The sequence below is a fragment of the Ochotona princeps genome, chromosome 6, assembly GCF_030435755.1.
Source record: "Ochotona princeps isolate mOchPri1 chromosome 6, mOchPri1.hap1, whole genome shotgun sequence".
Taxonomy (NCBI): domain Eukaryota; kingdom Metazoa; phylum Chordata; class Mammalia; order Lagomorpha; family Ochotonidae; genus Ochotona; species Ochotona princeps.
The window spans coordinates 16,825,202-16,851,220 of NC_080837.1; the positions used below are offsets into that span (position 1 = coordinate 16,825,202).

General features: G+C 46.0%; 1 protein-coding gene across 3 annotated transcripts; it reads left to right on the top strand.

Moving 5' to 3' along the window:
• The first annotated feature begins 5,559 nt into the window (after window positions 1–5,559).
• On the top strand, window positions 5,560–24,352 carry SPG21 (SPG21 abhydrolase domain containing, maspardin). Of its 3 annotated transcripts, none has more exons than XM_058665672.1 (9): window positions 5,561–5,804; window positions 10,299–10,385; window positions 12,309–12,470; window positions 15,584–15,664; window positions 17,283–17,428; window positions 19,505–19,613; window positions 20,887–20,994; window positions 22,890–23,030; window positions 24,132–24,351. In XM_058665672.1, exons 2-9 carry the CDS (start codon window positions 10,323–10,325, stop codon window positions 24,246–24,248), a joined length of 927 nt encoding a protein of 308 aa, XP_058521655.1. In that variant the 5' UTR covers window positions 5,561–5,804; window positions 10,299–10,322; the 3' UTR covers window positions 24,249–24,351. The 3 variants fall into 3 exon arrangements, with proteins under 3 accessions (XP_058521657.1, XP_058521655.1, XP_058521656.1); XM_058665673.1 differs by lacking the exon at window positions 5,561–5,804 and adding an exon at window positions 7,235–7,371; XM_058665674.1 differs by lacking the exon at window positions 12,309–12,470 and having other exon boundaries at window positions 5,560–5,804; window positions 24,132–24,352.
• Window positions 24,353–26,019: the final 1,667 nt, after the last annotated feature.

The window sequence follows — 26,019 nt, forward strand, 5'->3', positions numbered from 1 at the left end:
AGCTTCTTCCAGGTTTCCCATGGTAGTGCAGGAGCTGAAGGCTTCAGACCATTCTCTGCTGCTCGCCCAGGCCATTAGGGAGCTGGATTGGAAGTGAAGCTGCAGAGACACGAACCAGTGGCCACATGGGATGCCAGCACCATAATCAAAGGATTAGCCTGATAACACCATGGCACTATGCCAGCACCAAGGACAGGGCATGTTAACTGAGAACCCACTATATCCAGATAGACAATCTAAAAAGAATTTTTTAGTTACTTTCTCTATTTTTTACCTCTAGGATTCATGAGGAATCTAGGTAAACTGTAGAACTCTACAGAAAGAAACTGCTATTTGGGGGGATAAAATAATACAACTCTTTTTTTCCAAGTTTCTTACCGCTATTCTTCCAGAAGGTCCACTCATCAGGGCAGGTATTGAGCACAGAGCTACTGTGCCGGCTGAGGCACTCACACCCCATGTTGGCATACCTGAGGTTCACACTGAGTTCTGGCTTCTGGCACCAGCTTCCTGCTGCTGCAGACCCAGAGACAGCAGTACAGGCTCAAGTCTTTGGATTCTGCCACCCATGTGGAGACCTGGATCGAGTTCCCAGCCCCCAGCTTCAGCCTAGTCTATTGCTGGCTACTGCAGGCTTTTGACAGGTAAATTGGGGAGCTCACTATCCATGATTGTTTACATTGGCAAATGATACACAAGATGGGGTACCTTTGCTTAGGAACTTTTGTTTTTAAAAGGTAATAATGAGGGCGTGGAATGATGGCTCAGTGACTAAATCCTCACCTTATACCCATCATGATCCCATATAGATGCCAGTTCATGTCCTGGCTGCTCCACTTCAATTCAGCTCCTTGCTTATGGCCTGGGAAAGCAGTGGCGGATGGCCCAAAGCCTTGGAACCCTGCATCCATGTGGGAGTCCCAGAAGAGGCTCCTGGCTTTGGATCAGCTCATCTCCAGCCATTAGGGCCATTTGGGGAGTGAACCAGTGATCTAAGATCTTTCTGTCTCCTTTCCACAAATCTGATCTGTCTTTCCAATAAAAGTAAGGTTTTTTTTTTTTTAATTCCATTATTTAAATGGGTCTTTTTAAGAAATATTGAGAGCAAGAAGAAGGGGGAATATGAACAGAGAAGAGTAGCTCTGGGCAAAGGCTATATGAAGTTTCTTTAACTTGCATCTCGTATTTATAGAGTCCAAAATACTAAAATTGTCAAGAACTTATAGATCATTAGTCCAAAGTTGGACTTAATGTTTTAAAGAAGGAAACTAGACAGGGAAGTGTCTTGCCCAAAGACAGAACTCAGGTTTGAGTCCCGGATGACAATAAACTATTAATCACAAGTAACCTATAATCTCTGATAAAACTTAACGGATATCAAGCCACGGAACAGCCATGCTGGCATCTTTCTCAGGCAGTTCCAGTCCCACTCTGCCTGATCTCAATAATCCCCTGTAGCGTGCACTGGACACAGACTTGATCTGCCTATGGGTAGCAGCTTTCATTTCCCGATCCTGGCTCCCAGCATGATCTGGTGTGCGACACTGCAGGGAGTTGTGCCCCGGGAAGCTCTCAAAGGATGCTATTCCAAGTATTAGCATTGGTATATAAAGTCCAGTGCTTAGGCCTCTTTCACTTTCCTACACTTGCATAGACCCTGGGGTGAAGAAGGGACATTGCCTGCATTGGGAGGCCCCCAAGTTCAGGGAAGAGCCTGTACCAAAGCCGGGAGGACTGAGGCATCATGGGGTTTGGGATGAGAGGCCCTTGGCGCAGTAGGGAGCACTTTGGTCTCACACAGAGTGGAAAGCCAGACCTGCTCTCAGCTGTGTAACTTGGAATTTGAGCTGCAAGGCAATGGGGAGTTAGTAAAGGATTCAGAGCAAGGGGGCCACATGGATGTAGCTGCTTCTAGTTTTCGTCAAATACTTGAGTACATGCTTACATAAGCTCAAATACTAAATCCAAAGCCAAAGCTTTGCTTTACTACCCCTGCTTCCTTCCACCCCCACTTCTCCTCCAAGGTAACCACTACACTATTTGGGCTGGGTCTTTATCAGCATTCAGAAAGTGCATTTTCTTTTTTTTTTTAAGATTTATTTATTTTTATTGGAAAGGCAGATATACAGAGAGGAGGAGAGACAGAGAGGAAGATCTTCCGTCTGATGATTCACTCCCCAAGCAGCCGCAATGGCTGGAGCTGAGCCAATCCGAAGGCAGGAGCCAGGAACTTCTTCCAGGTCTCCCATGAGGGTGCAGGGTCCCAAAGCCTTGGGCCATCCTGACTGCTTCCCAGGCCACAAGCAGCGAGCTGGATGGGAAGCGGGGCTGTTGGGATTGGAACCGGTGCCCATATGGGATCCCGGGCGTTCAAGGCGAGGACCTTAATCACTACCCTATCGTGCTGGACCCAAAAGTGCATTTTCTTTTTTTATTATTTTTATTTTGATGATCTTTACATAGTTGAACAAGGGCAAAAAGGATCAAGGGCTACAGGAAAGTGGGTAAGACCATTGTTTCCACATTCTTTTTTCCTTCCTATATCTGGGGGAAGGGGAGAGATAAGGGAAGAAGCCCCACTCAGCCTCCCAACCATCCCAGGGTCTCCAATGTGGGACATGCTTTGAGGGCACTGCTCAAGAGGTTTTGATAGTTCAACAGTTCTGAATTGCTGCTGATCTCGCCATTCCAAGTACGATGAAATCTCTCCAGACTCCGCTGGTTGACATAGTCCACCTTAGAGTCTCCATTTGCCCAGATTTTCACTGCCAGTTCTTGGCTGGGGTAGTGATCGGTTTGTTCTGTCCTCCATCCTATGGTGCAGTATCAGGTGTCCTCTGCAGGCTCCAGTGGACTGCCATATTCTCCATGTGCACCTGGATATGCTGTCCACTGTCCGTCTAAGCCACTACTCCGTCTCAGCTTTGACACATGCACTCCACGGTCAAACCTTAAAACCTAAGAAGTGCATTGTTTTATGGTATATATGATATATCTAGGGTTATGGTGAAGGTGAGTTCTAAAATACTATCCTGTCAAAAGATCAATTAAGAGGGACAGAGCATGGGTCTGGGCAATTCTTTTTTCTTTTTTTTAAGATTTTATTATTATTATTGGAAATCCGGATATACAGAGAGGAAGAGAGACAGAGAGGAAGATCTTCCATCCGATGTTTCACTCCCCAAGTGAGCCGCAACGGGCCGGCACGCACCAATCCGATGCCGGGACCAGGAACCTCCTCCGGGTCTCCCACGCGGGTGCAGGGTCCCAAAGCCTTGGGCCATCCTCAACTGCTTTCCCAGGCCACAAGCAGGGAGCTGGATGGGAAGTGGAGCTGCCGGGATTAGAACCGGCGCCCATATGGGATCCCGGGGCGTTCAAGGTGAGGACTTCAGCCACTAGGCCACACCGCCAGGCCCAGGGTCTGGGCAATCCTGAGAGCCAGCTGGCCATCTGTTTACTTGATGTTCACAATCTGTTGCGTGAGCATTCCAGTTTCTAGATGAGATGCTCACACAGGGAGTGGCACCATGAGAACCACTCGGCCCATGCCAGCCAGGACAGCTGCAAGTGCCTGCAGCCCATCCACCGGTCTGCCTGCCCTGTCGTCAACGGGGAGTCAACAGCGTGCTGCCTACAGTTGTGCCTTAAAGGACAGCTGGAATTCACAGATATTAAATGTTCCTTGTTGGGATTAAGGGGACTGACAATGTGCTTGCCATTTGTTACAGAACAACTGAGTGGTGGGTTCTTTTCTAAGGGAAACAAAACCTTCCATTATGTTCACTTTTGATCTTTTATAAAATAATGAAAGTAGGTAGGTTGTGAACTATAGTTACATAAATTACAGGTTTTTCTATTATCAGCAGTCAAGTTCAAAAGTCTCACACAGTAACAGAACAAGGACTTCTAGTATACACAGGGATACCCTCAAGCTTAGATCTTATTAAAGCTGTTTCTAAAGTGAGGTTTAGGGATGTGGGAGAATTGTAGTTTGCTGGATACACACTGCTCAATGTATTCATGCATGAATACACTCAGTATATAAGCACCCATGGATGACAGGTCAGATCACTGTTACAGAAAACTGGTGAGATGAGTCCAGGTTCGTGTCCTGGTCTTTGTGACAGTTTATGAGATCAGACACAAGGGTGAGAGTAGAAGAAGTGAGGCTTCACTTTTAAGTGAGAAAGAGAAACTAAACAATACAATCAGCGTGGCCAAGCTCCTGAGGTCTTGCAGTCTAGGGGTATTTATGTCTTACCACGTTGCTGCCAAGGAACAAAGGCAGTAGCCCCGTGAAGGCTGGGGGCAGTCTTAGTGGATCCCTTTCTAGCTTGTTCTTTATGAAAACCCAGATCCTGTTCTCCAAACTTAGGTCTTGTCATAGTAGACAAGTATTTGTTGTAAGAGGCTTCCCTGCGTGCTGGCAAGGAGCTGTTCCTGGAAGGCACTGGTTGCTTAGCTGCAGGCAGAGGCCCCAGTCCAGCAGGAGAAACGGAAACCAGTGCCCAGCATAAGTTGTCCATGCAGCTTGGGGCTTGCCACTTAATCTCCTCATTAAACTATTCCAGAATTCTCAGGGAAGTCCCTCAAGGTTTTGAAACCTTCTGTGGAAATATGCTGTACACACCAGTGTGAGGCTTACAGTAGAACATCAGTTCCTGTGGCTGGCCATTACTACCAAAGAGGGGAGTTGGAAAGGCAGGAGGTGTGTCGCCAGGTCTTGGGGAAAGGCCAAGGGAATCTGGCCAAATCCTGGTGCGGAACCCAGGTTCCCAAGCCAGAGGACAGAGGTCGTGACTAAGAATGCACTTTAACTGGAGTCTTCCCTGACCTTAATGCCTGGGTAAGGACACAGACCACAGGCCATTAGACAGGGAACAGGGCTTCCCTACCACTTCTGAAAGACAGGCATGTTAAAACCTGGTGGGAGAATCCCTTAAAAGCTGCAAACAAGACCAACACGTTTATTCAACCTTGCCGTACACTACTCTGGTGCAAACCTGGAGATGTTTAACAGGAAAGGAGTCGGGCCGCCTGGGAAAAATGATTATAAACTCATCTTTATAAAGCCATCTTTCAAGGAAAGCGCTGACGGGACGGGAGGCTGGGTGAGGAGTCTGCTCCCAGAAATGCCCTCAAACAGGAGCACGAGGCTGGAGGCGTGGCTGGTAGAATAAACAAAACCTGCCAAGCGTGTGCACAACCCAGTTCCCCAAAATCTGGAACCCAAGCAAACGTCCTCAAAGCTTTCCGAGAACGCACACCCACCACACCCTAAAGCAGGTGCCAGGGCCAGGCGTCCCCTTCCTCCCCTCCTCCCACTTCCTCCCGGATGCCCGCGTCACACAGATGACCCAGACCTCACCCAGGGGAAACTCCTGCCTCCGCCCCCGCCCGCTGCACCGGTTCCTGGCCGCCTTACATCCTGAAGAACGGAACGCGCGGCGGCCTCTCACGCCACACCCCGTCACCATGGTGACGGCCGGCCGCGCAGTCCCGCCCCTTCCCTGCGACGTGGCCCCGCCCACCCCGAACCCGGAAGCGGGAGGCCGGCGCCGGCGGAGCCCGGTTCCGGAGGAGGGGACGCTCCGGACCGAGCTCGCCGTGTAGCACGCCCCGCCCCTGGGAGGCCGGCCTCCCGCGCGCCCCGACTGCCCGCGGCCCTCAGAGGACCTGAGTGCTCCGGCTGCCGGCCCGTGTCCCGGGCCCAGCCGCCTCCACGGCCCGGCCCGCCTCGGGACTGGAGCCCAACACTGCCGAGGGGAGGAGGGCCAGGGACGTGGGGGCGGCCACGGCAGGTGAGGGCGTGCGGGGCCCCGGGCAGGGGGTCGTGGGTTTGGGGGTATGTCGCATGGTGGGTGGCGTGCACGCCTGCTTCGGCCGGATGAGACTGTGAGTGTGGTCCCGGGTGGGCCGGTCCATGTGACCATGCACGTGATCGTAAACCCGTGTATGGGGGACGGGGAAGAGGGAGGTGTCTGTGGGGTGGCCAAGGCTGAGGTGTGCCCGTGACCATGCCTGTGTGTGGCTGTCACCGGTCGGTGGGCTGTGGAGTGGGGAGGCAGCGGAGGACAGAAGGCCAAGATACCCTCCCGCAAGCCCATCCCGGGGCAATGCCGCTGAGCCCAGGGACATTAGCTTTTTAGGTTTTGTCTTTTCAGTCAACTTTTAGGAACTCTGAGCAAAGGGCAGTTATTTTGTCCATTGCACGGCAGCCTGAAAGTGGCATGTGTGTCTTTGTCACTTCTGACAGGAGCCACTTAGAGGGAGAGTGAGGAGAGTCACAGGGCCTTTCTCGTGTTCCTGAGGGGGTTACAAGGAAGACACTTCAGCGGCTGCTTTGTCTCCTGTAATGGTCCAGCTCCTGTTGGCTCAGAGGGACAGTTTAACAGCTGTGTCTGAATGTCCCAAAGCTTTTAAGGCAAGAGCACCAGAAGTGTCACAGGAGAGATGTCCCATAGGCAGTGTTTCCTCTCACGGGGCTTGGAGATAATGGAAGAGGCTCCTGAAGAAACGCAGAGATCTGAGAAAATAATAATAGCCGCAGCTGCGTGCTGATGAGGTGAGGAATGGGAGATGTGTGTTAAAAGGCCTCATCTCCCCTGTTGGAACTCTCTCGTTTGTAACTCTTGTTTTTACTGAGCTAAATAAGGACACGTTGCCCACGTATGGAGTAGCAGTAGACTGAGATAAAGGATCAGAAACCTCAGCCTACTATGTCTGGGTCTGTGATTTCGACATGTGTCAAGGCAGTGTCGTTGAGTGTAATCCGCTGGCCGATTCTGTTGGAATCCTGAAAGACAGGCTCACTCTGAGGATGGGCCAGGGCCAGTGAGGATGGAGTGCCCCAGCACACCTAGAGAAGGGCTTCCCCTCAGTGCAGAGTAAGACTGGCCTCTCTGGGGCCCTTCTCCCATCAGCGAGAACAGCTGCTTTGGTTTCTGTGAGGAATTGGATCATGAGATCGCATCCCTGTTGGGCTCACCATCCACATTCTTTCTTGTTTAATCCTGATCCGCCTGGTCACAATCTCAGTTAACCTTCTTGACCGTGTACACAATGTGTGTCTTGTGACTTGGAAAAAAAAAAAAGATGGCTGGAATGGGTGAAGGAGAGCCAGAGGAACAGGCCCTCCTTTTCTTCCTGCTCAGCTGCTGTCCGCTTGCAGCAGTCTGCTGTTTTTTACTCAGATGGAGCCTTTGGTGTCACCTTTCATGTGCTGCCAAACTAGCGCAAGTGTTCAAAGCCATTTGTCACTACAAAAATTTAATCCTGGCTAAGCGCAACCCCTGCATCTAACAGGATTAGTTATACCGTGCTAGAGGACTGAGGTGGCTGTGAATTCTACTGAGAACTGTTGGCCAGGTACAGCTTTGTACTTATTATTGTGGGAAGGAAGTGTGTGAATGAAACGGCAGGCCTCTGTATGAATTGATGTGTATCCATGGGGTGGTGTGGGTTGTGCAGTCACTGGCTCTGGCACTTGGAATAATCTTTTATCCCTGGTTTAGTGACGGATGGCAATCTTTCTGGTTTTAATTTCTAAGATGTAACTTATAAGTCTGTTGCAGTTTGCTCCATGAGTTTTTTTATATGCTGTCCTGTAGAATACACCATTCTTTCTAATAATGTGGTAGTAAACAGTGAAGTATTTAGATGACGTGAGAATGTGGCAGGTCTGTCCAAGCAGGAAAGTATCTGGCAATGACTAACATGGGTTTGTTTTCCATTAAAAGTGATAACCAGCTTCGAGGAAGGCAGTAGTGAAAGTGGCTTAGATTTTTGTCTGTCTGAGAGGAAGAGAGAGAGAGAGAGAGAGAGCTTGCATGTACTGGCTAACTTCCCAAATGCCGCCACATGGCTGGGGCTGAGCCAAGGTGAAGTCTGGAGACTAACACTCAATCCAGATCTCCCACATGGATAGCAGTAACCCAGTTCCTTGAGCCCTTACTGCTGCCTGCCTCCTCCCAGATGTTCATTGGTGGGAGCTGGGAAACTGACTTGGGGACTGTGATGGGGGGATGTGGGGATCCTAACCACTAGGCTAAACACCCACCCCTAGATTTTTTTTCAACATTTAAGATAGCATAAAATGATTTCCTTTGTTTCAGTGTGAATAATTACATCTACACAAACTGACTTTCAGCATAAGACTACAGTTTCCTGGTGGCTTAAGCAAGTTTCCATTTTAACAGTTTTCTGCATGTGCCATGTTAACTTTGATGAAGAGACTGTTTGTTATTCTGGTGTCTAGGGTGTAATGTAACTACAGTGTAAGGCCCGGTGCAGTAGCCTAGCGGCTAGTTTTCACTTTGCATGTCCCGGGATCCCACATGAGCACCAGTTCGTGTCCTGGCGGCCCCACTTGCGATCCTACTATCTGCTTGTGGCCTGGGAAAGCAGTCAAGGAGGGCCCAAAGCCTTGGAACCCTGCACCCACATGGGAGACACAGAAGCAGCTCCAGGCTCCGGACTCTGGGCTCCTGGCTGTGGCTCCTGGCTTCAGATCAGCTCAGTTCAAGCCATTGCAGCCACTTGGGGAGTGAATCAGCAGTTGGAGATCTTTCTGTCTCTCCTCCTCTCTGTATATATGACTTTCTAATTAAAAAAAAATAGATTGTAATATTGGAATGCATGCTGTGTCCTTGGGGTTCACATTAGAAGCTCTCCAAGGTAATAACAGAGACTGCAGATCTGGGGAGCTCCATGGACTTTAGGATGCCCATGCGCCTTGCCATCCCAGAGAATGCTCACTGAAGTGACAGCTCTGGTTGCCACAGCCTGCGCCTGGGGTAGAGAAGATGGTGCAGAAGCAAGCATGTGAAGCCTTTGAAACAGATGAGCAGCAGTCCCACCCTTGGCAGTGGAGAGTCTGCAGCAGGGAACTATCATTTCAGGATCCTCTTCCAACATAACATGGACAATTGAGCAAGACTGAAGGTGCTCAGCCAGCCCAAAGGTCATAGGCGCCAAAATTGGGAGGAACTCTAGGATGACCTCATTTGTTCTCCTTAGGGTGTAGCCATTCCCTTGCTTGGCAGACAATGCCTGCTCCATACCAAGCACTGTTCTAGGCTTTGGGGGAGTACCATGGTGAAGTAAAGAAAGCAGACTCGAAGACAGCCATGACTTATCCCCCAGGTGGCAAAACCTTATAAAAGCTGGAGATGGGCCTACCATGGTAGCCTAGTAGCTAAAGTCCTGCCTTGCACATGTGCCGGTATCCCATATGGGCACCAGTTCTAATTCTGACAGCCCTGCTTCCCATCCAGCTCCCTGCTTGTGGTCTGGGAAAGCAGTCAAGGATGGTCCAAAGCCTTGGGACCCTGCAGCCGCGTGGGAGTCCTGGAAGAAGCTCCGGGCTCCTGGCTTTTAAGAAGCTGGACATAACTAAGCTTACAAGAAAAGGCCACACTTTTCTTTCATGTGAATGGCAGGTTTGCCTGTGTTCCTGTGTTTTATATTAAGAATTTCATATGAGCTTCTGAAGTTGTGTGTGAATTTATTAACACTTACTTTTTCTAATATGGGCTGTTTCCTGTAATCAGACAGGAACATCTTTACTAAAACTAAATGTTTTTTTTTAAGATTTGTTTATTTTTATTGGAGAATCAGATATGCAGAGAAGAGGAGAGAAAAAGAGGAAGATCTTCCATCTGATGGTTCACTCCCCAAGTGGCTGCAACAGCCAGAGCTGAACTGACCCCAAGCCAGGATCCAGGAGCTTCTTCCAGATCTCCCACATAGGTACAGGGTCCCAAGTCTTTAGGCCATCCTCAGTGCTTTCCCAGGCCACAGGCAGGGAACTGGATGGGAAGCAGGGCACCAGGATATGAACTGATATCCATATGGGATTCCAGCACGTGCAAGGAGAGGACTTTAGCAACTAGGCACCACGCTGGGCCCTAAAATGTATTCTTAAGATGCTGTCAGTGATAGGGGCTGCTGCTGTAGGGAAGGATTGCTTGATCAGCACAGGCAGATGTCTGCATGCAGCTCCACATCACTGATGGTCATCTTGGTTAAGTGTTCAAAGTTCTCTAGGCAAGGTTCCTCTTCTGGAGGGACTCAAAGGGTGCCTCTCTTGGTTCCCTCTCACCAAATTGCTTTCTGCTGCTTAAGTACATGCCAATAAGGAAAAGTGGCCTTCGTTTGAATGTGTTATTGGTATTGGCTAGACCAGACTGTCCAGTCAGTTTTGATGTACACATGGATTCTGTTATTATTATTATTGTTGTTGTTGTTTTTACACATGGATTCTTTACATGAAACATCACATGCTTTCATTTCAGGATTACCCACCATTTAAGCCAATCATGGGAGAGATTAAAATCTCTCCTGACTATAACTGGTTTAGAAGTACAGTTCCTCTGAAAAAGGTATGTATGGTTTTACTACACTTTTTATCTGTCAAATCTTGTATTGTTTCTGTGTATGACTTAGATGTTATGCTTTCATAGTGTTTGAGAGAACAGGTTATCATCAGATATCGTGACTGTGGGTCCTTTGTTGCATACAGTGAACTGTTGAGACTCATCTGCGAGTAGAAGTGGGTATAACTCCACTCATTATTTACAACTGCTTTTAGATGTGCAAACAAGCAGATGTATGTATTCTATTCTTTGTCATTTAGTGGAAAGCTTACCTCCCATCTACCTGGCACTGTTGTGGGAAACCCCCAGACATTTAGTTCTTTCAACAGTTCCCAAGGTGGGTATTCTGTGCCCACTTCCTAGATGAGAAAAAGCACCACAGCTCATGGAGTTAACGTGTTAAAGGTCACACAACCTGGTAGAATCAGGTGAATCCCACTTCTAAGCCAGGAGCCCTTGGGCTGTTTCCCACAGGGAAAGAAGCTGAGGAAGTAGTTTCTTTGATGGAATGTTCTACAGTGTCAGGTTAATTCGGTCCAAAGGTCCTGATAAGTGGTCACACAGAAACTATGTTTTCTGAAGGACAAAACTATCCTCCAAGGAACTCTGAGGAGTCAAAAGTGATCAACACATTTCAATATTTACAGAGTCTGTTGAGAACATCCCCAGCCGAACTTTCCAGAGCATATTTGTGTGGCTTTCTTCCACATGTGATCATTGATCCCAGAAAGTTTGAGAGAGAGGAATGTCTTGCATGATTTTCTTACAAGACTCAGTTGTGTGAGGTACACTGTCGAAGGTTGTGGAGAGGTTTTTAGTCATTGTCACAGTAAGAGAGGAACACAAAAAGCAAAAACGCAAGTGGGCAAACTACAGAGGGCAGAAACAGAAGTTTATCATGACTGTGACCTCCGCCAGCCTGAAAGGGAATTGGAAATCTCTCTGGACTTTGCCTAGCTCCATTTGCTCCCGGTGATGCTAGTCACAGCGGTTGGCGTACTGCCAGCCCCAGAGTGATGCCAGGGAGTTCAGAGCCCTGCCAGAGGGGAGCACTCAGGAAAAAAGAACTTGGAGGCTTTGAAATTTTTAAGTAAAAAGTAGGGTAAATCCTGAGTTGCATTGGCAAGTGTTCATGCAGAGAACAGTGATAATGGCCAGCACCTAGTGATCCCTTAATGTCTGCTGAGCTGTGTGTCAGCACTGGCCTTGCATCAGCTCATCCTCGTTCATCTTTTCTGTCTATTGGCTTAAGGACAGGAAGGTTTCTGGTTACCTTCTTCCCTGTCCTATGTCTTCCACCAAAGCCAGGTGTTCCCTGCACTCGCTCCCTAGCCCTGACTGGGTTGAAGTAACCTGACTCACGGGCACCTGCCTGGCCGGCCTCATAGTGCGAGTCCTCCTGCCTCCCAGCCCTGGGCTGCGTCAGTTCCTGAAGCATCTCCTAGCTAGTGCCATTTCTACCTAGCTTCTCCCTGGAGCCAAGTCTCCCCTCACCTCCCCTATTCGTACTCTTACCCTGCTGACCCCAGGCAGTCCACAGGACCAGCACTGCACAGTCACTGCAAACCATCCTCCTTGTGTGTAACACACGCACACACACACACACACACACACCACCTGAAGTATACGGAAGAGATGCTGTGTACAGGTTACTTCAACCCACTGTTTTGTGATAAACAAAATTGACTTCTTGCTATTATAGATAAAAAAGAAAATTAAAACAGGTCTTTGAAAGACTATAAAATGATTCTGTGGGATATGATTGCATTGAATAAAAGAGACCAAAGCTGTTCGTTTTACCTGCTTGTCTGGTGCGACCCTCTTGCCACTTTATATTAAAATTGTCGGTATGAAACTGTGATGTAAAATGACAACATCTGAACCAAATCCAAAAAGGCCTCCATGTTTTCCTTCTCACTTTCCCTCCAGATTATTGTAGATGATGATGACAGTAAGATTTGGTCACTCTATGATGCGGGGCCTAGAAGCATCAGGTGTCCTCTCATCTTCCTTCCCCCTGTCAGCGGGACTGCCGATGTGTTTTTCCGGCAGATTTTGGCTTTGACCGGATGGGGCTACCGGGTTATAGCCGTAAGTATCATTACTTCAATATTAAAACTGAGATCCATGTTTTGTGAGTTTTTTCCTTTTGCTTTAAATTTTTTAATGTTTTATTTATTTGTTTGAAAAACATAATTACAGAAGGAGAGGGAGAGAGATCTTTCATCTGCTGCTCCACTTCCTGAATGACTACAACAGCCAGGGTTGTTGGGCCAGGTTGAAGCCAGGAGCCAGAAGCTGTTTCCTGTGTCCCACATAGATGGTAGGGACCCAGGGATTTAGGCCATCTTATGTTGCTTTCCCAGGCATATTAGCTGGAAGCTGACTGGGAGGTGGATCAGCCAGGACTTGAACTGGTACCCACATGCCCACTTCCCAGATGAGAAAATGGAATTCTGCCGGCTTTGTAGTTGGCAGCTTCCCTGGCCAGCGTGCTGACCCTGCTTTTGTTTTTGTTCAGTTGTTGACATGGGGGTTTTTTGTAATTCAGATGAAGCCTTTGCAGAGCAGCTGCTGTGTGTACCCAGACATACGGGTACAGAGGCTTGCAGGGCCAGGCCTGTGTTGGCAGTCTTCTCAGCACTCGCCTCCCACGTGCATTCTCTCCTGACCCTCTCCTCACAGCTCTGAGTGATTGGAAACATTTTTGTCTTTTTTTTTTTTTTTTTGGTTCTAGCAGAGCCAAGGTCTGCTTTGTAGGTTAATTGCCGTTTGTGGTTCGTGATGAGAGTCATGAATTAGCTCATACCCTTAACCCTTGGTTAGGAAGTTTTTTGCTTCCAGTTCCATAGCTGAGTGTGGTCTAAATTTAGTTTCCCACTGGTCATTCTGGAATCTCCTTTAGGGAAAAAGGTGAACTGGGGGAAGGTGCTGATGTTTAAGATAAATGTACTTGCTTGTCTCTGCTGTGTGACTTTGTATTGGTTGGTCTCCCATTTCCAAGGAAGGAGAGTCTCTGGTTTTGGAGCTGCCAAGACCTGACATGTTAACATGTAAATAGTAGTCCCCGTGGGGTGTTGCTGCTAGACATTTTATTTACTGTATAAAGGAAAGAAGTGGGTCAGAGATCTTCTCTTGGAAGCTAACCAGATTCTACTGGGGTTACCACAAACAGTGGCCCACACAAAACATCCAGTTTCTCTTCTTCCTGACTCACCCACACCTGAGAAATTGGTCTCCCCTGCTGCCTTCCCCCAGGTCTTCTGTGGCTTATGGCCTCTAGTTTCTTTAACTATTGCTCTATGACTTTGAATCTCTGCAGCATAAGTCTCCTGTCTTCTAGGTTTGCAGGTATTCTTGGACAGCATATTCTAGAAGAGCAGGCTTGTGGCTGTTCTTGTCCCAGGTCTCTGCAACCGGGAAGGAGAAGTGCAGCCACCCTCGGGTTTAACTTCCTTCTGCAGAGCACTTTGACTTGCAGAGAGGGTGCTGCTCACTCTTCACCAGCAGGTCACAGGAGCTCTGGCTCTCTGCTGCCCTAGGCTTCTTAATGTGAGCTTTTCTGGTTTCATTCACTGGATGTCCATGAAAAGGTCAGGATCCAGAGGATCCTGTGAAGTTTGATCTGGAGACCCCCCTCCCCCGTGGAGGTTTTAAATTCACTAGATATTGGTTATGGATCGTTTCTTATTTAAAGTTGTGTTTGGTATTGTTGTAGAGTCACATGCATTTGTTCAGAATAATACATAGAACTATCTCCTATGTGCTTTGCCCAGCTCCTTTAAATGAGAACAAGTTACAAAATTATATACAATGCACAATGAAGCCAACACCGTCTCAGAAAAATGGAGATTATTCAAGTAACACCATCAGGACATTCTTTTCCCCCGCAATTAGGGTCCCTGGGACAAAAAGCAGGAGACCATCTCTGTCCCCTGGCGCTGATGTGATCTGGCAGCAAGAAGCAGGGCAACATCTCTCCTAACCCCCCACCCGCGGTCACAAAAGTGTGGGAGAGGTTTTTTTTTTCCACTCACCTTCCTGTCTCCATCCCTTCCCATTCCCCCCAGACCTGCATGAGTTAGTCCCCTCACCTATGTAACAAACATTTAGAAATAAATTTAAATTAAAAATTATATATGATGCCACAACCAGGATATGGATACTATTAAAACCTGCAGCCTTCTTCAGATTTTCCTAGTTTAGTTGCGTCCAGTTGTGTGTGTACATGTGTATGCACATGCATATGTATACCAAGCTGCGTACTTTTACCACCTGTTTAGGGCATGGGTATTTTTAAATGAAAGGCTTCATGAAAAACTCATTCCCTGGGGGTATGTATGTGGTGTAGAATATTAACTTATCACTTGTGAGGCTGGCATCTCATGTGGTGTCATTTCAAGTCATGGCTGGTCCACTTCTGATCCTGCTCTATGCTGATACACCAAAACAGTGCAAGATCTCCTAAGACCTTGGGCACTTGCCACCCATGTGGGAAAGCTGGATGGAGTTCTGGCTTCTGGCTTTAGCCTGGCCCAGCCTCAGCTGTTGTGGCCATTTGGGGAATAAACCAACAGATGGAGAGAGAGAGAGTGTGTGTGTGACTATAGCTCTCTTTCAGGTAAAAAAAAAAAAGAAATCTTTTTAAAAAGAAATAGGTTACGAAAGATCAAGTGCTGTACTTCTGTGGGGGCATAGATAAAAGTACAAGAATTCAAGTCAAATGACTAAGTCAATTAAAAGAAAAACAGCTCTGTTGAACACCTCCTTATAGATGTGTTGCCAAAGAAAGAGCTCTCTCTAGTAGAGATTTTATTTCTAGTTTTCCTGAGCCATAATTCAGTATGAAATTGGATTTAAAGGAAAGAGCTATTTCTTCACTTGCGTGGGTTCTGCTCTGTTTACTCTTGAACCTCAGACTTTTTCAGTTATTTGGAAAGGAAGTTGATACTAATTGAAATTATTATTCACATAATATCGCTAGGGTGTGCTTAACTTTTGGTCTGTTCTTACATTTTCATCTGTTAAATAAAATGTGAATTATGAAGTTTGGTGGAAACTGAGAGCTTGTTTTAATATACTTGGAGTAGGGAATAGCATGAGCAAATAAGAAATGCTATATGTAAGTCCTAAATTTTTCATGTACATATGAATTGCATTGCACCTTTGCAGTTTTTACAATAAATTTGAAAACATTGTTTCAGCTGCAGTATCCGGTTTATTGGGACCATCTTGAATTTTGTGATGGATTCAGGAAACTTTTAGATCATTTACAGTTGGATAAAGTGAGTACTCTGATATTAATTACTTACATGTGACTTTAAATGTAGCATTTGTATTGTAAAATCTGATGTTCTCTTTTGTTTTTTAATGAAAACTTTATTGCAATAAACGGATATTTATCCCTTTAAAATCTACATTGTCGTTTAGAATATTCATAGATATGTGCAAGCATCACTAAAGTAAGTTTTGGAGCACTCTTTTCAACCAAAACTCCATGTTCACTAGCAGTCCCTCCCCGTCTTTCCTCCACCTCACCCTGCAAACTAATCTACTTTCTATATCTTTGGATTTGTGTGTTCCAGCTGTTTTACTCAAAGAGCATCATAGTTATGAGGTCTTTTGTGACAGGCTTTTTTTCACATAACATTTGTCCTGATGATGGCATGAATCATTTCTTCATCCCTCTTTATGGCTAAATAAAGGTATATTGATAGACCTTTCTTCATCACCAGCAGATAGGCATTTGGATTGCTTCCAGTTTTTGGTGATTTTGAGTAGGCTACCATCAACATTTGTGTACAGTGTTTTGTGACAATATATTCAGTTGTCTTGGATATGTACCTGAGTTTGAAATTATTGAAGCATAGGTTTTTTTTGTGTCTCATTTTTATTAGTAGACAGAGATGGAAATTTTGAGGTGGACAGAGTAAAACCTTCCTTCTACTTTTCACTTCCCAAATGGCCACAATAGCCACAGCTGGGCCAAGTTGAAGCCAGGAGCCTGGAACTCCGTCTAGGTCTGCCATGCAGAGGGCAGGGACCCAGCTGCTTAAGTCATCACATGCTGCCTCCCAGGGTGCACACTGGTGTGCAGCGGAAGTGGAAGTGGAGAGCTAGACTTGAGCACAGGCACTCCTGTGTGGGATGCAGGCATCTTAATTATAATTTAACAAATGGTTTCGTTTTCTAATTTGTGAATAGTATTTTTAAGGTTACATTAACTTGGATTCACAACTGTATAATTTTTTGATGGAGTAGATAAGTTGCATTTAGATATAGTATTTTCTGAATTTCTGTCAGATAAAAGGTGGCTTCAAGGGCCTAGTGCGGTAGCCTAGAAGCTAGGGTCCTCACCTTGCATGCACCGGGGCCCCATATGGGTGCTGGTTCTAATCCCAGTGGCCCCGCTTCCTATCCAGTTCCCTGCTTGGGGCCTGGAAAGCAGTCGAGGACAGCCCAAGGCCTTGACCCTGCACCCTCATTGGAGACCCAGAAGCTCCAGCCATTATGGCATCTTAGGGAGTGAATGAGCAGATGGAAGATCTTTTCTGTCTCTCCTCTGTATGTCTGACTTTCCAATAGAAATTTAAAAAGAAAAAAAAAATTTAAGGTGACTTCAAAAATTTATTTTGGTGCCAAAAAAATTGAAATCCATAGATTATACATTTTATTAGAAGCTATGCATTGATTTCAAAATTCATTTGCACCAAAATAAACACATCGTGTAATTCCGTATCTCCAGTAACTTTGTGAAGTACCTTTCTATTTCAATGTGTTGACCAGTGATGACATTACATTCTATGGTTTGAAATAATTGAAGCAACTTCTTTTACATATTCACATTCGATCAGCATTTTAGGATCTGCCTAATAGATCTGCCTAATATTTGTTTGTAATTAGGTTCATCTCTTTGGGGCTTCTTTGGGAGGTTTTTTGGCACAGAAATTTGCTGAATATACCCACAAGTCTCCCAGAGTCCACTCCCTCATCCTCTGCAATGCCTTCAGTGATACCTCCATCTTTAACCAGACTTGGACTGCAAACAGGTGAGGAAATAAACATCAGGCCAGAAATGCTTGTTGTTTTATCCAGTGGGATTTTGAAAATGTGGATTTCTGGGTACAGGAGAGAGGGAGAACTTTTTATCAACATCTGCCTTCTGAAACTTCTCTGGATTTTAAAATGAGAAACAACCACCTTTCAGAAAGAATACTGTGTGAATTCTAAATTCAACTCTATCTGTTATTCTGAGGGGTGGTTTAATACACTCTCATCGCCTCTACCATCTTCGGTGTCTCTATAAAACTGATGGGCGGTCTGCTTGTGCAATTTACAATTTCTTGTGTAAACTGTTGTGTATTACCTGACACAGTTTTCCATGCACGTGGCTTTTCCAAGTGTTATGTGCTGCCATAAATCTTGTACAAATTCTTGTTTCTACTTTTTATAGGTTATCTCTTTGAGATACTATTTCCCAAACTAAAGGTGGAAGCACACGGTCCCTCAGCAGCTGCTCCATACGACATCACGCTCCATGTCTGTCTGTGCTTGACAAAGGCGCCAGTGCTCTGGGCGCAGCCAGAAGGGCTGCTCTTGCCTTGGCTTCAGCCTTTAAATCAGCTTCATGGGTGTTAGCATGTACATTGAAGCTGATCCATTTCTGTGAACTTCTGATCCTACCACCAAGGCTAAGCTCTGCCTTGAAAAAGCCCAGTGTCACAATGTACCTGTGTGGTCTGGTTAATTTTAAAATAATGTTATAGGCAGACATTGCTTTCACAGTTATACAGCGTTGGAGTTTTAATATTTTTATTTTTAAAAATTTAATCTAACAATTTGTTTGAGAAGCAAATAGAAAAAGACAGAGAAGCACGAATAGAGCTTCCAGTGGCTGATTCACTCCCTAAATGCTCACACAGCCAGGGCTAGTCCTGAAGCCAGAGCCAAGAACTGAAACAATCCAGGTCTCCCCCATGGTCTGCAGGAGTTCAACTGTTTGAGCCATCACTACCAGCTGCCAAGGTCTGCACTGCTGGGAAGCTTGAATTGGGAGGCAGAGCCTGGAATCAAACCCAGGAACTCCAGTGTGGGACCTGAACATTTTAATCAGCATCTTAATCGCTAAAGCAAATGCCCACTCCACCCTGGTGTTTTTAGAACTTGTCCTGATGGTATCTTGGTAGTTGATTTTCTTAGCACTCTGCTGCCACTTCTTTTCTTTAACATTTATTTATTTTGATTTGAAAGGCAGATTTATATAGAGAGGAGAGACAGAAAGATCTTCCATCCACTGGTCACTCCACAAGTGGCCACAACGGCCAGAGCTGACACAATCCAAAGCCAAGAGCCAGGAGCTATTACCAGATCTTCCCTGCGGCTGCAGGATCCCAAGGCTTTGGGCTATCCTCTACTGCTTTCCCAGGCCACAGGCAGGGAAGTGATGGGGGTGGAAGAGAACTTAACTGAAAGATGGCTCAACAGTCCTTTGGAGGGAAGCTGTAATTCCAACAAAGCGGGTTCTAATGAGAATAAGTATCAGAAATTGGTCTCTACCTTTTGCAAATGATTTCCAGCATAATTTAGGGAAATTAGCATTTGCCATCTATAATGCCTCTTAATTTTCAAAATTCACAGAAGTACCAGTTAAAGATCATATATAGAAATTTATGAAGATGAAATTACCTTGAATTAGACTCATTGAACACAGTGTTAGGTAGCAAAATTTGGGAGGCGTGGTGATTTTCATTTTGGTATTTTGAAAGCAAAAGATGTTATCAACCAGAAAGAAGAAATATTTGTTTTGATGCTGAGTTTTCCAAAGGAAATAGTTTAACCATTGAAAATAAGACAGAAAAAAAAAATCTTAGAATCATGAGAGTATCTATCTTGGTAAAGCCTCTGGAAATATTGCTGATAGTTATTCTAAATTGTTAAAATTTAATTACATGTTAACTCTTTGGGAAGCTTGATAAAGTGTAAAAGTGGATGCTGAGCTTCTTGTAGGAAGAATAAAGGTCTTTTCCTCTCTGGAGTCCAAGCAGCTAGCTGTGACAGAGTGGCCATGTTGAATCTCTCACATGTTTAATTGTAGAAGCTTAAATTATCAGGTCTTTGTCTTACAGCTTTTGGCTGATGCCAGCATTTATGCTCAAAAAAATAGTTCTTGGAAACTTCTCTTCTGGCCCAGTGGACCCTATGATGGCAAATGCAATTGACTTCATGGTGGACAGGGTAAGTAAAGACCACAGCTCACATGAGGTTTCATGGCCACTTAGTTCCTAAAGATCTGTCATCTCATTGAGTAGTGTTGGAGGTCATTGTTAAGCAATTTTCCTTGTTAACTCTTAATTCATCTGAGCTACTGCTTCGGAGGGTTTGGCTGCATTGTTCCATGGGAAGATTTTAACTTGCGAGGGCAGGCACTTGGCCTAATGGTAAAGATGCCAGCACCCCACATCCCACCACCCACATTGAGCTGTGTAAGTTCAATATCTGACCCCAGATTCAACTTCCGCTTCTTGTGAATGCATATCCTGGGAGGCAGTGGTGATGGCTCAAGTAATGGGCAGGCCTGGATTGTGTTCATGGCTCCCCGCTTCAGCCCTGACCCAGCCCACTGTTGCAGACAATGGGTGGGTAGTGAACCAGCAGACAGTAACTCACTCTCATGCTCTATCTTTATGTCCCTCAAATAAATAAATTAAAAGAGGAAAAAGATTCTGGGGCGGCCATTGAGGTACATTGAGTTAACTGCTGCTTAGGACACCTGCATCCCATATCAGAGTACCTGGTTCAAGCCCTGGCTCCTCCTGTACTTCTGAGGTAGCTTCCTGTTTGTGAGCCTGGATAGTAGCAGATGCTGTCTCCAGTGCTAGGGCCCCTGCTGCCCACATAACAAACCCAGACAGAGTTCTAAGCTCCTGGCTGCAGCCTGGCCCAGCCCTAGCTGCTGTAGGCTTATGGGGTGTGAACCAGCAGATGGAAGATTTCCTCCCCTTAGCCACCTCATCACTCTTCCTTTCAAGTAGATGAAAAGAAATACTGAAATAAATACAGGTATCAAGCACCTGGAATCCCTGGGCATGGGATCTGGGAATGTGTTTATTTCACTTCCCTTTCCCAGTTCCCAAATAATCTAATCAGGTCCATAGGCTTGCATTTAGGCACCACCGGGCGAGATGATTTCTGGGGTTCTTCCCAATTGGAGAGGTTTTATGTGTTTAACAGTCCCCTTTGAGCTGTAGCGTTGGCATGCTGCCCATAGGCACATGGGTAAAGCAGGCAGGACAGGCTGTACATAACCAGTTTGAGTTTGAGGAACCTTTTCCAGGCTCCCAGAAGGAACAAAAACCACTGGTAGGGGTGGCAGATACTTTGTGTTTCCTTATTGGTGACTTTTCCAGCCCCACAATACATAATATCACAGTAAATATTGTCTGCAGATTTAAAGTAAGTATGAGAAATAAAATGACTTCAAGTACATGACATGTGTTTCTTCTTGCAGCTGGAAAGTTTGGGCCAGAGTGAACTGGCTTCCAGACTTACCCTGAATTGTCAAAATTCTTATGTGGAACCTCATAAGATTCGGGACATCCCTGTGACCATCATGGATGTAAGCTCCCTTGTAACTATTGTATGTTTCCGGTGTGAGTCTTCAGGTGCCGCACGGGCTTTTGTTGTTGTATCCCTCAACTCTCCCAGTTTCTGTTATTGCTTGTCCTAGATATTTCCTGGCTGGAAATCAAAGTGTCAGTGGACATAATGGATAGTTGATCTGTTTTGGGTATCTTTGCTTTCACATCAACAGAATTGCATACAAAAAAGAAGGTGCCTACAAGAACAAAGAAGTAAAGAATCCATAAATCCTCATTAGCACAAAAGTGTCCTTTTTTACTTTGATAAAATATACATAAGAAAATGTAAACAATTTCTTTTAAGATTTATTTATTTTTTATTGGAAAGGTGGATATACAGAAAGAGGGAGAGACAGAGAGGAAGATCTTCCATCTGATGATTCACTCCCCAAGTGGCCTCAATGGCTGGACCTGAGCCAGTCTGAAGCCAGGAGCCTGGAGCTTCTTCTTTTTTTTTTTTTTTTCTAAGATTTATTCATTTTATTACAGCCAGATATACACAGAGGAGGAGTGACAGAGAGGAAGATCTTTTTTTTTTTTTTTAGGATGTTAGAAGGAGTCTTTATTTTTTTTTTTAAGGATTTATTCATTTTTATTACAGCCAGATATACACACAGAGGAGGAGAGACAGAGAGGAAGATCTTCCGTCCCATGATTCACTCCCCAAGTGAACCGCAACGGGCCGATGCGCGCCGATCCGAAGCCGGGAACCTGGAACCTCTTCCGGGTCTCCCACGTGGGTGCAGGGTCCCAATGCATTGGGTCGTCCTGGACTGCTTTCCCAGGCCACAAGCAGGGAGCTGGATGGGAAGTGGAGCTGCCAGGGTTAGAACCGGCGCCCATATGGGATCCCGGGGCGTTGAAGGCGAGGACTTTAGCTGCTAGGCCATGCCGCCGGGCCCAAGCCTGGAGCTTCTTATGGGTCTCCCATGCGGGTACAGGGTCCCAAGGCTTTGGGCCTTTCTCCACTGCTTTCGCAGGCCACAAGCAGGGAGCTGGATGGGAAACAGGGCCACTGGGATTAGAACTGGCACCCATATCGGATCCCGGCATGTGCAAGGCAAGGATTTTAACTACTACACTATCACGCCAGGCCCAGAAAAGGTCAGCAGTTTTAAAGGGCACAGTCCAGTGGCAGTAAGCACATTCAGTGTTGTAAACCATCACCACCATCCATTTTCAGAATTTTCTCAGCATCCCGAATAGAAACTCTATGCCTAGAAACCGATTCCGTATTTTCTTCTCCCCTAAACCATGGCAACCAGCAATCTCCTTCCCATCTCTGTGACTTTGCAGACTCTAAGTACTCATGCAACTAAATTGATATGTTATCCTTTTGTGTCTCACTTATTTTATGTAGTATGATATTTCCATGATTCATCCAAGGCTATCACATGCATCAGAATGTTTCTTTCTTTCTTTCTCTTTTTCTTTTTCTTTTTTTTTTTCCGTATAGACTGGGATTCCCCCCGTCATTCCTTTTTAAAGCTGATTAATGTGTCATTTTTCCTATACACTACATCTTGTTTATCCATTCATCTGTCAACAGACATTTGGGCTGTTCCAACTTTGTCTCTCACTCTCTTCTATCACAGTGACTTTCAAATAAATATGAAATCTTTAACAAAAAGTATGTATAAATATCTTGTTCACTGAATTAGCCACCTCTGAGGGAGAAGGTGCCCCTTTTTCCCTCCCCCAAGGATGCAGGAGGCACAAGCTACAGGTGATGTCTTGGATTGGAGTTTGAAGTAAACTAGGCAGTGGCTCAAGGATTTAGCATTGTCTCATCGTTAGCATGGAATGGTACTTTCCATATTGTGAAAAGAACGTTAAAATACCAGCAGGTTTCAGCCTTGGGTTTGTTTTAAAGGTGTTTGACCAGAGTGCACTTTCAACTGAAGCTAAGGAAGAAATGTACAAACTGTATCCTAATGCCCGGAGAGCTCACCTTAAAACCGGAGGCAATTTCCCATACCTGTGCCGAAGTGCCGAGGTGAACCTCTATGTGCAGGTAAGCTCCGGCATGGAGTTGCAAGCCCTTTGAACCCAAAAGGCAAGGTTTATAACATAAAATTGTATTGTATTGTATTGTATTGTATTGTATTGTATTGTATTGTATTAGCAGGGGTCAGGGATGGTGGAGTAAGAGAGCTAAAGAATTCCCCAAAGGAATGAGGCATTAACTTAGACACAACAATTTAGGGGAAAATTCAGTGGGGTGCAGAGGTGGCCCCTGGGTGACTGTGCCCACTATCCCTTTTCTAGAACAGCAGGCCCACATCCTCATGTAGAGGTAGCCACTGATAGGCTATGACCTTATCTATGACCTTATCTCATGGTCACAATGCAGTCAGAGCAGGGCACCAGACCCAAGTGGGGGCAGCCTGAGGTCCACGCAGTGCCTTTTGCCCTCTGACTTTAATGCATAAAACCCACTCCCCTGTCCCCACCCATGCAAACCTATTTCTTCATCTGATGGGTATAGCCACATGCTTGCATAATGACATTTTGGACTGCCTGTCTGATGGGGTCCCATATGATCACATCACATCTCCTAAATACTCTAAGATGTTCACGCAGAAATGAGCTTTCCTAATGATGTTTCTCAAAACATGTCCCCAGCCTTGTGCTCATGCTGGAATAGCAGCTTGGCAAGTAAAAGACTTTTTTTTAAAAATCCACTTGCCTAAATCCTGTCATCCTGTTGTGGAAATAGACCCTAAGGAAAGAATCCCAAACGTAGGAAAGCTTGGTGTGCAGACATCTTCCTCACACCATTAATCCCAGAGCCAGAAGCCTGGAAGGACGCAGCTCCCAGCCATGGATGGGACGTGGGCATCTTCCCATAGGGCAGCGTGCGGCCATATCATAGGAGAGACCCAGCGCAGGCCAAACCCTCCGGGAGTAAAGATTGCACCTCATGATTTCTTAAAAGTCTCCCTTGACTAGTCTGTATTTGCCAGGTTTTGTCTAGTTGGTGTATGTTCATTAACTCGTAATTTCCAACACGCGAAGCATGTATTCACAGCGGGGGCATCTCCCGCCAAAGCTGTCTGAGGCAGTGTGCACGTTGTTCTGGGAGGTTCACAATGACCACCCTGCGTCCCTGCAGATACATCTGCTGCAGTTCCATGGCACCAAGTACTCAGCCATCGACCCAGCGATGGTCAGCGCCGAGGAGCTGGAGGTGCAAAAGGGTAACCTCAGCATCAGCCAGGAGGAGCAGTAGCGGTGGCCCTGGTTGTGGGAGATGAGGTGACCCAGCGTGCCCCTGCACGATCGGCCTCTGCCTCCAGGTGCAGCCGGCTCATGGTTCTCACTGTTCGGGAAGCAGGACTGACTGTCACCCTCGGGACAGCAGCAACGTGACTAAGCCAGCACAACTATTCCCCTTAGGGGTTTTGGGGGGTTGTTTGTTTGTTTGTTTGTTTGTTGTTTTTGAGCTGTGGAATTTCAGGAAATACTTTTGAAGCCTCCCATTTGAAGAATTGTAATGACTTTGCTACCAAAAGTGAATGTTAATTCCTGAGGTTGGGGATTTTGTGGATTTTTGTCGATCCTTTCCTTTTCTTTCTGCATCGTTGCTTCTTCTTGCTTTCTGTGTTGATTTCAGTAACTACTGCACATCAGAATCTGTCAGAAGGACACTGAGTACTCTCGGGCTTTCTTGGGTGTAACCATTGTCAGAGTACCACGGCTCACACCTCATGGCTTGTTCTCCTACAAATCAACTACTTTTACTTTCCAGTTCAGCACATTGTTTTGAGAGTCAGTTGTTGTCTTTCTAGACCATACAGTCATTTGGAATAAAACTTCAATTTCAACCAGCGTCTTTTGTAATCATTGTCGGCACCCAGTTGGCCTGCTCAGATAGGATCTTTGAGAAACAGATGACGTGGTTTTTGGTGGTTTCATACATTCTGCAGTGCACCAGCCCTGTGCGTTTATTTTTGAAAGATTCTGCAAAAGCATGGATTACAAATTTCTCTTTTTCCTCTAGGATAAGCTCATCCTTAATTTTTTTTTTTTTTTAAGATTTTTTTTTTTCTTGGAAGGGCAGATCACATTTACAGAGAGGAGAGACAGAGAAAAATATCTTGGTTCACTCCCTAAATGGCCACAACAACCAGAGCTGAGCTGATCCAAAGCCAGGAGCCTCTTCCAGGTCTTCCATGCAGGTGTAGGGTCCCAAGGCTTTGGGCTGTCCTCTGCTGCTTTCCCAGACCATAAGCAGGAAGCTGGATGGGATGTGGAGCAGCCAGGATAAGAACCAGTGCCTTTGTGGGATCCTGGTGCTTGTAATGTGAAGATTTAGGCATTGAACCATCACACCAGGTCCCAGCAGCTTCATTTTGAATCCAGCCCTCTGTTACTGTTAAGAAAGCACCAGAAAATGACCCAAGTGTTTTGGGCCCCTGAACCCACATAGGAGACCCAAAATGGAGCCCAGAATACTGCTAGCTGTTGTGACCATTTGGGAAGTCAGCCAGAGGATGGAAGATCTTTCTTTCTCTGTCACTCTCTGCATTTTAGGTAAATAAGTGAAATCTTAAATACATAATAACCTAGAAGGAAAGGGGACTAAAGAATCACTGCTGCCCGCTTGGTTGCTCACGTATGGGTACCATATGCTGGCTGCTCTACTTCCGATCTAGCTCCCTGCTTCTGGCCTGAACAACAGCAAAGGATGGCTCAAGTCCTTGGACCCCTGCAGCCACATGGGAGACCAGGAAGAAGCTCCTGGCTCCTGGTTTTGGGCCAGCCCAGCTCTAACCACTGCAGCCATTGGGAGCGAACCAGCAGATAGAAGATCTCCCCACCTCTCCTTTCTGACTTTCAAGTAAATGAATCGGTCATTTTAAAAAATATGTGTATAGGGCCCGGCGGCATGGCCTAGCGGCTAAAGTCCTCGCCTTCAACGCCCCGGGATCCCATATGGGCGCCAGTTCTAATCCCGGAAGCTCCACTTCCCATCCAGCTCCCTGCTTGTGGCCTGGGAA

Bases quoted from the DNA above. Each gene is read 5' to 3' on its own strand.
- SPG21 (XM_058665672.1), top strand. From the start codon at position 10,323: ATGGGAGAGATTAAAATCTCTCCTGACTATAACTGGTTTAGAAGTACA. The intron at 15,665-17,282 runs GTGAGTACTCTG...GTTTGTAATTAG, and splicing joins ATCATTTACAGTTGGATAAA to GTTCATCTCTTTGGGGCTTC. The intron at 23,031-24,131 runs GTAAGCTCCGGC...GCGTCCCTGCAG, and splicing joins AGGTGAACCTCTATGTGCAG to ATACATCTGCTGCAGTTCCA.